The sequence below is a fragment of the Heterodontus francisci genome, chromosome 38 (assembly GCF_036365525.1).
Source record: "Heterodontus francisci isolate sHetFra1 chromosome 38, sHetFra1.hap1, whole genome shotgun sequence".
Lineage (NCBI taxonomy): Eukaryota > Metazoa > Chordata > Chondrichthyes > Heterodontiformes > Heterodontidae > Heterodontus > Heterodontus francisci.
Genome location: NC_090408.1, coordinates 26,064,383 through 26,078,642, shown reverse-complemented (window position 1 = coordinate 26,078,642; position 14,260 = coordinate 26,064,383). Strand labels below are relative to the sequence as shown.

The 14,260-nt window shown below is 41.4% G+C and overlaps 1 protein-coding gene across 1 annotated transcript in view; it reads left to right on the top strand.

Moving 5' to 3' along the window:
* adam10a (ADAM metallopeptidase domain 10a) overlaps positions 1 to 14,260 on the top strand; it is a 157,186-nt gene that overhangs the window by 122,758 nt on the left and 20,168 nt on the right. The window contains exons 6-9 of the mRNA XM_068017899.1: positions 6,019 to 6,198; positions 8,531 to 8,623; positions 9,755 to 9,938; positions 12,157 to 12,320. Coding sequence (XP_067874000.1) covers positions 6,019 to 6,198; positions 8,531 to 8,623; positions 9,755 to 9,938; positions 12,157 to 12,320 — 621 coding nt within the window. The remainder of the gene's footprint in view (positions 1 to 6,018; positions 6,199 to 8,530; positions 8,624 to 9,754; positions 9,939 to 12,156; positions 12,321 to 14,260) is intronic.

Here is a 14,260-nt window from a genome sequence, read left to right as displayed (position 1 = left end):
GGCACAGTGTGGCTTTCGAGCAGAGAGATCCACCATTGACGTGCTGTTTTCCCTTCGCCAGCTACAGGAGAAATGCCACGAACAACAGATGCCCCTCTACGTTGCTTTCATTGATCTCACCAAAGCCTTTGACCTCATCAGACGTGGTCTTTTCAAACTACTAGCAAAGATCAGATGTCCACCAAAGCTACTAAGTATCATCACCTCATTCCATGACCATATGAAGGGCACAATTCAGCATAGCGGCGCCTCATCAGACCCCTTTCCTATCCTGAGTGGCATGAAACAGGGCTGTATTCTCGCACCTACACTGTTTGGGATCATCTTCTCCCTGCTGCTCTCACATGTGTTCAAGCCTTCAGAAGAAGGAATTTTCCTTCACACAAGATCAGATGGCAGGTTGTTCAACCTTGCCCGTTTGAATGAAGACCAAAGTACAGAAAGTCCTCATCAGGGAACTCCTCTTTGCTGACGATGCTGCAGTAACATCCCACACAGAAGAGTGTCTGCAGAGACTCATCGACAGGATTGCCGCTGCCTGCAATGAATTTGGCCTAACCATCAGCCTCAAGAAAACGAACATCATGGGACAGGACGTCAGAAATGCTCCACCCATCAATATCGGTGACCATGCTCTGGAAGTGGTTCAAGAGTTCACATAACTAGGCTCAACTATCACCAGTAACCCGTCTCTCGATGCAGAAATCAACAAGCGCATGGGAAAGGCGTCCGCTGCTATGTCCAGACTGGCCAAGAGTGTGTGGAAAAATGGCGCACTGACGTGGAACACAGAAGTCCGAGGGTTTCAAGCCTGTGTCCTCAGTAACTTGCTCTATGGCAGCGTGGCCTGGACAACGTATGTCAGCCAAGAGCGATGTTTCAATTCATTCCATCTTCGCTGCCTCCGGAGAATCCTTGGCATCAGGTGGCAGGACTGTATCTCCAACGCGGAAGTCCTCGAGGCAGCCAACATCCCCAGCATATACATCCTACTGAGCCAGCGGCGCTTGAGATGGCTTGGCCATGTGAGCCGCATGGAAGATGGCAGGAACCCCAAGGACATATTGTACAGCGAACTCGTCACTGGTATCAGACCCACCAGCTGTCTTTAAAGATGTCTGCAAACGCGACAGGAAGTCCTTTGACATTGATCACAAATCGTGGGAGTCAGTTGCCAGTGATTGCCAGCGCTGGCAGACAGCCATAAAGGCGGGGCTAAAGAGTGGCGAGTCAAAGAGACTTAGCTGTTGGCAGGAAAAAAGACAGAAGTGCAAGGAGAGAGCCAACTGTGTAACAGCCCCGACAACCAATTTTATCTGCAGCACCTGTGGAAGAGTCTGTCACTCTAGAATTGGCCTTTATAGCCACTCCAGGCGCTGCTTCACAAACCACTGACCACCTCCAGGCACTTACCCATTGTCTCTCGAGACAAGGAGGCCAAAGAAGAAGAGAAGAAGACTGACATACTGTTACAGATCTCTAACTATAACTTCTGAAAGACCGTATCCATTACCTAAAAGAAAGTGGAAACATCATTGCAAAAAATAGGTTATTTCTGTTTATTTTTATAGTAATGTACTAGTAAATCCACAACTGCAGAAATCTAATGATTTTGTGTACCCTTTAAGAATCAGTTTGAAAACCTACATCTTAGGATGTTTTTGCTGGGTTACACTGACATCTGGAAACAAAATTTGTTCCAGTTGTTGGAAGTTAACTTATCTGGTCTGTCTTTTTAGTATGTTTTTCATTGAGAAATCTAGGGCAAGTGCCAAGAACCATAATTTGGAATACAATCAAAGTCGAAAAAGAGCGAAGACTAAACACATTGAAATGATTGGGTGATGCTAGGCTTGAATTGTAAGACATAGAAAGTATGGGAAACTGGGAAAGTAAGGGATAATGCAATTTTGAGATTGTAGGAATGTACAAGTGGAGATGGCTTGAAGATTTACACAGTGGGATTGCAGGAGGGATGAAGGATGTGCAATTAGAGCCTTGGAGGAACAAGAGAAAAAACAGTGAATACTGAAGTAAAATTAGTGGCAAAACAATGCACAAAATAGGCCAGCCGAGATTTCTAAAATTTAAGATTGGTAGAGGGAGTGGAAGAACCTGGCTGAATTACTGAAGAATATTCATGGCCATCACCAACAGCTCAGGATTTTTTTTCTCCCAAATGATGTTCTAAAGGCGTGAAAGTCATCAGATCTTGAGTGTTCTAATACAGATTTGATTTGGAAACCATATCAATATGAAGGCTAACCAGCACTGATTTGTAAAAGGCTGATCATGCTTGACTAATCTAATTGAACTTTTAGAGAAAGTAATAGAAGGCTGATGAAGGGAATGTGGTGGATGTTGTCTATATGGATTTTGAGGAGGCATTTGATAAATGACCACGTAAGAGGCTGGTTCACAATTTGAGACTCATGGAGTAGGAGGGTCAGTGTCCAATTGGATAAAAAAATTGGCTTAAGGACAAAGCATGTCGTGGTACAGGATATTTTTCAGACCAGAGGATGGTAGGCAGAGTGGTGAGAGAGTGGTTAGAAAAGCAGATGGGATCTTTGGGCTTCATAAATAGAGGCGTTAAGTACAAAAGCAGGGAAGTTATGCTGGACTGTTATAAAGCTCTTATTAGGCTCCAGCTGGAGTCTTGCATCCAGTTCTGGTTGTCACATTTTGGGAAGGATGTGAGGGTCCTTGTAAGGGCGCAGAGGAGCTTTACCAAAATGGTTCCAGAGATGGGGGATTTTAGTTATAAGGTTAGGTTGGAAAAGCTGGGGTTGTTCTCCCTGGAGCAAACGAGATTGAGGGGAGATTTAATGGAGGTGTACGAAATTATGACGGGCATAGATAAGTTGGACGAGGAAAAACTGTTCTCATTAACAAATGGTATAAGGACTAGGGGACACAGATTGAAGGTTTTGGGCAAAAGATGCAGGAGGAATGTGAGGAACAACATTTTTTACACAGCAAGTGGTAATAACCTGGAACTCACTGCTCGAGGGTGGTTGTCATGCAGGCCCCCACCTGCCAAGAATGAGGCACATTAATTTCACCACATGGGCATTAAACTTCAAATTGTTGCTGGGAAGAAGAGAAGGCCTGTGACAAGGGGTTGCCAGGCCCCTGGCTGGAAAGACATTTTGGCATAAACAGTGCGTGGAACAAAGGCGCTATCCCCTGCTCCAATGCAATCCACAAACCGATGTGGCCAAACCAGTTAATCACATGACTAACCTGCTTGGCGGTCTTGTTTTTTTTTCTGAATTGTATAGTTTTGAACTGAGAGCTGGTAGAAAGCTGTTTGCTCCTGAATTAAAAAGACGTCGCCTGGCTGGCTCGACACAGCCTCTCCTGTCTGCTTCCATCTCTTTCTCACGGACCTCCAAAATTCACTGAAGGCAGATGAACCCCAAGAGAGAAAAGTCTCCTATAGTGAACGAGATTTAAGAAGAATACTGGGCCCCAACGAAAAGCAAGATCTACCTACAATCAAGGACTCTACAGCGAGCTCAAAGCACAGTAACAAAAAACCCTCTTCAGAGATTGCCTCAAACTTTTCTACTTTGTTTTTCTTCTCTTTCTGTCCTTATTTGCATGTGTGTATCATATACGCATGCTAGCGTGGGTGCATCGCGTATCCGTAGACATTAACCGAATTAGAGTTTAAGATTAATAAACTTCACTTTTCTTTTAAACCTGAGAAAACCTGTTGTGCTGGTATCTAAAGGCCTGCTACCCGGGTTCGGGTCGGGTCGGGCCCCTCTTCCGGGTCCGGCTTTCGGGCTCGGGTCAGGCCGGATACGCATGGTAAGTGCTCTGCCAGTAAGTATTAAAAATAAAAAACTTACCTGAGCTGGGAGTCTGGGACGAAACTGAGTCTGCGTAGTGAACGAGTGACATCACTATGACATCATGCATGCGCTGCAGCTTCGTGGAGCTTCCCAGTCAGACGTTAAGTAAAGGGATGGTCGGGTCGGGTTCAGGGTGAAATTGGAGGGACTCAGGCTGGATCGGGCTCGGGTCTACTGTGGATCGGTCAAGTTCAGATCGGATTCTTTTTCCCGACCTGGGCAGGCCTTTGCTGGTATCTTTGCTTTATAATTGGAAAGCTGTGAACAAGGATTCACCAAAGGGGAGCTAAAAATATAGTGTTTTTATAAAAAAAAAAATAGTCATAGTCAGATACAGCACTGAAACAGGCCCCTCGGCGCACCGAGTCTGTGCTGACCAACAACCACCCATTAATACTAATCCTACATTAATCCCATATTCCCTACCACATCCCCACCATTCTCCTACCACCTACCTACACTAGCGGCAATTTATAATGGTCAATTTACCTATCAATCTGCAAGTCTTTGGGAGTGGGAGGAGACCGGAGCACCCGGTGGAAACTCACACGGTCACGGAGAGCTTGCAAACTCCGCACAGGCAGTACCCAGAATTGAACCCGGGTCGCTGGAGCTGTGAGGCTGCGGTGCTAACCACTGCGCCACTGTGCTGCCCCATAGAGAGATACAGCACTGAAACGGGCCCTTCAGCCCACCGAGTCTGTGCCGACCATCAACCACCCATTTATACTAATCCCACATTAATCCCACTTCCCTCTCACATCCCCACCTTCTCTCAATTCTCCTACCACCTACCTACACTAGGCGCAATTTACAATGGCCAATTTACCTATCAACCTGCAAGTCTTTGGCATGTGGGAGGAAACCGGAGCGCTCGGAGGAAACCCACACAGGTCACGGGGAGAACTTGCAAACTCCGCACAGGCAGCACGCAGAACCGAACCCAGGTCGCTGGAGCTGTGAGGCTGCGGTACTAACCACTGTGCCGCCATGTTACAGTAAGACCAGGTGAAGGCTGAAAGGGAACCCTCGACCTCTTTCTCACCTGGTCGTAACAGTGGAGACAGCCAATGATTTCAAAAGGGAATTGGATAGCCACTTGAAAGAAATAAAATTGCAGGGCTACCTGGATCGAGTGGAGTGAGACTGACCAGATTGCTGGTCAACAGTTGTTGAGTCAGAAACTTTAGGGACTTTCAAACGGCTTTTAGATAGGTATATGGATAAAGGAGAATGATGGGGTATAGATTAAATTGTCCTTGACAGAGGACAAAGGATCGGCACAACATCGTGGGCCGAAGGGCCTGTTCTGTGCTGTATTTTTCTATGTTCTATGTTCTATGTTTTTCTATGTTCTATGTTCTATGGAGACCCGGTATGGACTCAATGGGTCAAATAGCCTCCTTTTATGCCGTTTATGGCTGTGTGACTCTCTGAAACGCTGCCACGCTGAAACGTCCAGCTATATTGTTACTGTATAAGAGTCTCCAAACTGTTAGAATTCATTCACGGATCGAGGTCTAGTTTGTTTTTTGCTGTTACATGTACGGTTGGAGGTCTTGCAAATGAATTTTTGTACCGATGTTTTTTAAAAATGTAGCATTTTTAATATACAACTCTGCGATGAACAAAGAATAAGCTACTCTCACTGCCATTAAACAAAATGGTAAAATGGCTGGCATGTTTCCCAGTGTATTATGGGAATATGCTTTAAATGACGGTACTCATGAATGAATGTATTCTGTGTGGGTTTATGACTTATCTGTTTGCACTTAAAAATTAAATATGCAGCCACTTATGCAGGTGAAGTTGCTGAAAGTAGTTCTGTCTAATGGTTTAATAAATTATCTTGGGTAAAATTTGTCTTTTTAAATTCCCTTTCATTTCTCAACATTTCAACCATATACTCAGGCTAATCAGTTTCCTAGTACATCTTCAAATGTATTTAAATATGGTGTTCCCTCTAACCAGTGCGAAATACGCAGCCTTGGCTGTTCTTTTGGGGCAGATGCCAACCAGAGATTGTAGTCACAACATGGATCATTGTCTGGTTATCCCCTGGCCTAGAACCTCGAGTACTGTTGCATAATTTGCTATTGTTGAAAGAAGGATATTGTCATCCACTCTCTCTTTTCTGTTTAACCATTGTCTTTAGGTGCAGAAACCTGTGGATTTTGAACACGAGCATGAACACGAGCATGAACATGATCATGAGCCAGTTATTTTGAGAAAGCGTCGTGCAGCTGCAGAGGAGAAAAATACTTGTCAGCTCTTTATTCAAACAGATCATCTATTCTTTAAATACTATGGTTCAAGAGAGGCAGTTCTTGCCCAGGTATGAAATAGAAAGTCAAATCATTATTTAAAAAGTACGTGTATATGTTTATGTGTAATATAATCCTAGATGTGCAAACCAAAATCAATACACGTATAAAAGCCTGAATGAGACAAGTTACCAAATATGAAGCGTAGAATAATTACAACCATTACATTTGAAATCTGGGATCAGTATTGTTGTGTCATTAGTCACTCACTGGTTCAAATACCAAACACTTGAATGTACTACAGTTACTGGAATGGGAAATGGCAGACCGCTATCTTAAAGGAGCCACATTGCTAATTGGTATTGACAGGCAAATTGCTGTTAATGTCATCTGTTGGGCTGAATTTTTGTAAATGCTCAAAGGTAAATTATGAATTTGGTCACAGTTTATCACTGTCAGAAAAAGCTTCCTTGGAACTTTCCTTGAATGAATGAGTTCAAATAATTGGTTTTTGAGAACATTTTTAGAAATGATTCGAAATTGGTTATGAAGTGCCAAACACCACGATCAGTTCAGTTCAATTGAACGGATTAAAACTGTGATCCTTCCTCCTCAATTCCTTCTCTGCACTGAATAATGGTTTCTAACGTTGTTCTAAAGCAGCCAGAATGAATTTTTGAATGTAACAATTTTTTTTTCCAAAGTGATCTCATCCAAATTTATGTTAATACCATTTAGGGAGTAATTTCCTGACACAAACCCAAATTAACTGGCTAAGCGTTAACCCTTAAGAGTACTATAGGAAGTAATGCCAGAATATCGCCACATTTCTGTATCCAGAGTCACTTATAGTAAGACCTTCATGATTTGTATTTAATTTAGTTGCAAATATATAATTTGCCATAGTAAGTTACATTGCTACAGCAAAGTCCAATATGTATTGTAGTCAATTTTATGAAAGAGATTCATTTAGAAAGAATCTATTTTGGAAATTCTATAAGTCAAGTTTAAATAATGGTTAAATAAAAGCAAAAAACTGCTTTATGCTGGAATTCTGAAATAAAATAGAAGGTGCTGAAAATGCTCAGCAGGTCTGGCAGCATCTGTGGTGAGAGAAGCAGAGTTAGTGTTTCAGGTCTGTTATCTTTCATCAGAACTGGCAAAAGTTAAAAATGTAATGTGCTTTGAGCAAGTGAAGTGGGGGTTGGGTGTTGGGTGGGAGAAGAACAAAAGGGAAGGTCTGTGATGAGGCAGAGGGCAGGAGAGATTAATGACAGATGTCACAATGAAAAGCAAAGGGCGTGCGAGTAGTTGTGGTGGAAGACAAAGCATTTTTCCAGAGTGTTAATGGCAGAATAATGAACAGCTCTGTCCAAAAGCAAAAACATGAAAAACAGGTTTAAGACAGGCACATGGTTAAAAAATAAAAGATTTTTTAAAGAATTAAAATGACAGTCATGCTCTGAAATTGTTGAACTCAATGAGTCCAGAAGGCTGTAGAGTGTCTAATTAGAAGATGAGGTGCTGTTCCTCGAGCTTGCGTTGAACTTCATTGGAACACTGTAGCAGGCCAAGGACAGAAAAGTGGGTATGGGAGCACTGTGGTGAATTAAAACGATAGGCTCGGGGTTACGTTTGTGGACTGAGCGGAGGTGTTCCGCAAAGCGGTCACCCAATCTGCGTTCGGTCTCCCCAATGGAAAGGAGACCTCATTATGAGCAGCGAATATAGTATACTAAATTGAAAGAAGTAGAAGTAAATCGCTGCTTCACCTGGAAGGAGTGTTTGGGGCCTTGGATGGTGAGGAGGTAAAAGGGCAGGTGTTGCACCTCCTGTGATTGCATAGGAAGTTGCCGTGGGAAAGGGACGAGGTGTCGGGGGTGATGGCAGAGTGGACCAGGGTGTCGCGGAGGGAACATTCCCTTATGAATGTTGAGAGGGGAGGGGAGAGGAAGTTGTGTCTGGTGGTGGTATCACGCTGGAGGTAAATAATGTTTATCTGATTGGCTTGTAAATCAAATTTCAGTTTGGATCAAGTTTGTAACTTCCTTGTCAGAATGTTACCTCTTAATTTTCAAAAACTGGCTTAATAAGTGTTGAAATTGTCCATTTTATACTGGATGCGTCCCCTTTGACTAATTAATTATAATTTGACAGCTGTAGCCGAATCTTTAGATTGTCTGGTCTCCGGCTGCGAATGAGACAGACGGAACAAATTGAATGAAAAACTGTATGTTCTAAATACAGTTAACTGTTTGTAAATATTGATTATTTGACTTTGTAGGGTTTGCAAAAATTCTGGTTATTTTGAATGTTACCTGTGATGTTTAAGTGCTAGAGAAATATCCCATTTTAGCACCTATTATTGGAAATAAAGTAATTTCTTGCTTGTTTCTTCTCCAGATTTCCAGTCACGTCAAAGCAATCGATACAATTTACCAAACAACAGATTTTCAAGGAATCCGAAATATCAGTTTTATGGTCAAGAGAGTGCGAGTAAGTACTAATTAAAGTTTGCATTGGCTATGTCTGTAGGACATGCACTGTGCTGATGGACAATTTCTTCCATTTAACAAGTAGGCAATCAGTATTTACCTATACGTGCAGCAGACAGCAGTATCGTGAAAATTCCAATCACCTTCCTGAAAGTTTGTCATAGGCCATTCAGTAACCTTGTTGATTCCGCACCCTCTATATCTGTTCTTTAAAAGTAAGATTGTTAACTAAACATCAAAAAATTATTTCTAGTAAAGAAAATCGCAACACTTGCTGATCCCATCTTCAATAACTTTCCCTTGTATGGATCTCCTGTCTCTAGGGCCTCGGACTTTGACTTCTGCTTGCTTCTTGAAGTTGAAATTCCTGGGTCTAGATGTATTCCAGCCTTTCTACCTGCGTCCCTAGGAGTCCCAGGGGTTTGCAGCTGTGATCATTGGGAAGCTATCATTTTAAGCCTAGCAAAGGACTTAAGCACGATCTGAGCACGCTCAATTTCTTTAGTGCTCCTTTGTGCCACCTATATATAATGCAAGTGTGTATTTGCTGGCATCTAGCTTCAGCTCACAGTCCAGCCTCAGCCCTGGTCTGCTTCTTCCTACCGTTTTGTAACTGCAGCACATCATCCAAACTGCTTGCTAAATTATTTAGAATTGTTGAGTTTGAACAGTAATTTCCTGTGCCAGAATCTTAAAAAAAAAAGATTGTGGGTAGAAAACAGACTGATAATTTGTATTTTCCTTGGAGTGCTCCCTTCCCCCCTCATCCCACCCCTGCCTGCCCATTATTTGAGGGAAGAGGAGATACTTATAGAATGTGTGAGAAAGACTTGATGAAATAAATACACAAGTCAAGTGAGATAAGTGCTTCAGATCCTTATATAGAGAGAGAGATGAGTAAAAGTATGGATAGGCACAGGCACACATGTAAAGGATTAGGTTTGGCAGCCAAGCGGAGAAATAGTTCCAGTTAAATTCAGGGTTTTTTATGTCCGTGAGCAATGCTGTGGAAGAACAGAAATGATTTAGTAAATGTTTTTGTTTACCCACATTATGTAGAGTATATTCCTCAAACATTTATTATTTCTCCTTCAGTGTGTTACCTAACACTATAAATAATACTGCCTTTCAGATCAACACCACAAATGATGAAAAAGATAGAAGCAACCCATTTAGGTTTGCAAACATTGGTGTGGAGAAATTCCTCGAACTCAATTCAGAACAGAATCATGACCATTATTGCTTAGCCTATGTGTTCACAGATCGTGATTTTGATGATGGCGTCCTGGGACTGGCTTGGGTTGGCGCACCAGCAGGTAAATGTTTGCAAACCTTACTGTTTCCAACAATCTGGGTTCCTTAAATTAAATGGCAAAATCAGTAGTTCATTCCACCAAGCTTCCTGCTTTGACAATTGAAATGATCAAAGTGTACAGCTTAGAAATTGATGTGATAAACTGATGGTTTTTTGCTTTCTTAAAAAAGAATTCTATTGATGTTTTAATTTTTCATAATTTAAATAAAGATTTTTAAATATTGGGCTTTTGCTGTAGTTTACCCAAAGATGAATTGTTTCTAACTTCACGTTCATTTAAATCAAAGAAACAACTTTGGAAGCAGTTTCACCATTTTTTTAAAAAAAAAGCTAAAATTCTAACCAAGGTGAGGAAAATAATAAATTGAACTAACTGATCTCTCAAGGGAATAGCAACTCTGTCTCAAGTATTTGTAAAGATTTAATGATGTATTGGACTTCTGCCTCTAACATTGCCACTCATTGTGAAAATATTGTTGGCAGGATGAGTTCCTTTATATGCCACATGGCACATACATGTAATTGTAAAGCCATTCGTTAAAACTTTATTATACATTGTGAACAAAGGAAATTGTCTGCCCCATGTGAATAAATGGAAGTTAATGTATATTTGGGATTGAATTGAATGAACGGCTGTAATCAGGCACCTGAACACAGCAGTAAACCTGGAGACTATTTTTTTTAAAACTGGTTAAAATGTGAAAATCTGTTGTAATCTGTAAGTTCATGCTATTTGAATTTCTGGGCTCTTTATTAATTTTGAACTGTTTCCATGTTTTTGATATGTTAGAACTGGTTTAATTTGTAAACTGAGTTGTGGCATTTTTTTTTCTATTTTCACACCATGTAGCAATCGGGCAGCAATGCTAAAATGTAAGGTTCCTTACGTGTGCTACACTTTCCCTTGCCAGGGCAGGGAAGATGCTCCTAAATTGGCCGCTGAAGTGGTGTAACATTAACCCAGGCTAGTCTCTCCCTCCCTTGCCTTTACAGCATTGATCATTTGGGAAATTGTGAATCTATATCATACTGCTCAATAATAAATATGTCTGATAGCTGTAAATTGTTTGGATGAATAAAAATTCAAATGACAAAGTTTGCTACAAATAGCCACTGTTTTTGCACTGCTGTCTCTGAATGTTGAACTACTGCAGCATATACATCCAGAAAAAACATGTGGCAAAATAGTCAAATATTTAGTTTCATAAAGTCAAACGGCAGTGGATATGCAAGAATGTACAGAAGGCCTAAGTGAGAGATGGCGAGCTTGGCTGAATATGCGTGTCCTCATGTTTAAACTTACTGTACTTAGCCAGGTCATATTTCTTTTAATATCTAGTAACTTCAAAAAGATGGCTAGTTATTTTTAAACTTGGCTATATTGTCCCCCTCACTTTGTGAAGCCATTCAATTTGTTCCATAGTACAAATGCTGCTATATCCTGCCTGAAAACAGTAGGTGCTGCAGTAGTTTAGATCCCTTGACATAGCAAAAAGGGACCAGCAGCTTATACTTTTGTAAATTAATGTGTCAAAAAGAAATAATTTAGACAGCAAGTGCACGCGAGTAAAGAATTTAAAGATTGTCCTTTAATGGAATGAATAACAATGACAAAGAAGAGCCACCGAGTAAGTGAAATACTTTTTAAAAGGAAATTAGATATTTATAGCCCATGAAAATGGGCTAATGCACTTGTGCATCCAGGAAAATATACGCAGCAAATATATATTAGCCCATTAGAATATTATCCCACAGTATAATATATTCTTCCTGAGCTATGGTACCTCCATGTGATACATTGTTTAATAAATCCAGGAGTTATGTGGGTTCAGTATCATTTGTATTCTGGAAGAAACTGCTTTCAGAATGAGAGGGCAATATGGCTTTTAATTTCAAAAGAAAAACTAGCATCCTTTTGACATCACTGATAATTGAAAAAGCTTATTAAGAATTGTTAGCATTGCTGCACTGACAAGAAATGTAACCTCATTTCTGGTCATATTACATTCAATTTTTGTCCTGGGATACATTCCCTAAAATTGTTCAGAAATCTTCATTGTGCAATGTTTCTGTCCTTGTTTCTCAGAATATTTTCACTAGATCTCAATCCAACATCAATCTGAAGGTTGATGGATTTTCCATAGTTTAGGATGAAATTGCAAGTTAAGAAATTCCCTGTAATTTAAGTACTGATCCCTTTATATTTTTCTCAAACATAGGAAGCTCAGGGGGGATATGTGAAAGAAACAAACTTTATTCTGATGGCAAGAAGAAGTCACTCAACACTGGAATCATCACTGTTCAAAACTATGGCTCTCATGTTCCTCCTAAAGTGTCTCATATCACATTTGCTCATGAAGTAGGCCACAACTTTGGTTCTCCAGTAAGTGTTAAATCAATATAGCCTACTGTAACTAAAATTTGGTTACTAAATCATTTTCTGTAAAATACAGGTGAGTCAGTAATTAGTAGGGGATCTCCCAAGGTATTTCTTGGATTAAATTGGAAATGACGCTTTTAATATGACAGGAGTGTTATACAATTTGACACAAACTATGTTATATTCTTCATAAAGAAGTTTATATATATTAATGGTCCTTTTATAATTGAATAAAGCTGTATGCTACTAAAGTGCAGCAGTTTTAACCTGGGCTGTTTCTTTGTCAGCATAAAGTCTAACAGAACTAAACTAGAAATCTGATCCAGAGACACAAAATGCTTGAAACACTCAGCAGGTCAGGCAACATCTGTCAAGAGAGGAAGGTAGGGTTGGCGCCTTGGGTCAAATGGCTTTTCCTCAGAACCCAGTATCTGCAGTATTTAACTTCTTGTAAATATGTGATTCACCTCAACTAATTCCTGTGGAGAAAGCGCTGTGGACTTAGCACATCCTGTGGTCAATTACACAGATCACAATTATTGGACTGGGTTTTGTTCCTAGCCTGACATCGGGTTCCATGGTGTCGTGGGGCCAGAGGATTGGAGCGGCAGGGTCCACTATGGAGCCCGACATTAGGATTGCCAGGCCCGATCTTCCTGGCAAGGGGTGGGTGGGAGAAGCTGATGTCTACCTTCCCATCCTGAAGTCACATGAGGGCCTTTTCCCACTGCCATTGGTATCTTATCAGTGTGGAGGGACGGTGGGCACTCTTTCGTGGGAAATTTGTGGCCCATGGAGGATTACCTGCCCCCCAGGGACCCAACACCCACCCACTGTGTTTAAAACAGAATACTTTTACGGTGCTACTTGTTAAGTTGTAACTTGTTTTGTACATATGCAATCAGGTGGAAGTGCAACCTGTGCTTTGCATATGTGATATTAAAATGACTTGGATGTACGAGGTGCAAGACTAATGTGTATGTATATAGTATGCAAATTAATAACCGCTTAGTTTTGTTTAAATTGATCTAAAATATCTAGCAGTGTCTAGTGTGCTGTCAAAAAGAAAACCTGACCGTATATGCGAAACACGTCAAAGTATGAAAAGCAGTTTGATGCTTTTAAGGTAGAAAACTGTATTAGCAGAATAGAATAGAATATAGAAAACATGACTATTAGTACTGCTAAAGAAAAGGACTCTGAAAGGGTGCTCTGATGGAGACATGGAGGTCCCATGCTGCTAACAGTAAGGAGAGGCCTAAAAGTGAAGTCTTCAGAAAAAGAAGAATGCTCGCCTGGCAGGTGAGAGACCATGATCAGTGGGCTTTGATCCTGCAGGTGCTGTTTTTGTGGTCTTTTGGAGTGCATCAGCGCCGGTTTTACGGCATTTCGCCCTTTGGGATTGGAGATCTACTTGGTTGTTGTTTTCCTGTTGGTTGGGGTTTTAGTACCTGTCCTATGAAAGCTTCAAGCAAAAAATGGCTGCAACCAATACCAGAGCTCCAGGCCAGGGGGTGCAAACACTGTTAGGGTGATAGCGAAAGAGATGCACCCATCGACCGTGTCTTCATTAGGAAAATGCTGTGGATTACAAGATGCAGACATCATCTGCCTGCAGGACTTCCTCAGCAGTGGATATTTTGACGCCACATTCAAGAATGTGGCGGGATGCATCAAGTTCCTGAAGGTGTTCAAGGAGAGAGGAAACCAACGCCACTGTCGATCCTCATGGTGGAGCCGCTCTTCAAGCTGCTGTCGCAATGGAATTGATTGGTGACAATCCACCTCTACAACCCCCATGTTCCTGTCGTAGATGTGCTCACCTTTCTCACCAGGTACGTCGAGGTGGCCTGCAGCAGCACTGAGGTCAAGGACCCCTGTGGGATTTGGACCAAGAAGTGCAGGTCAAGATCACCTTGAAGGCCAACGCCAATGGAGCCATC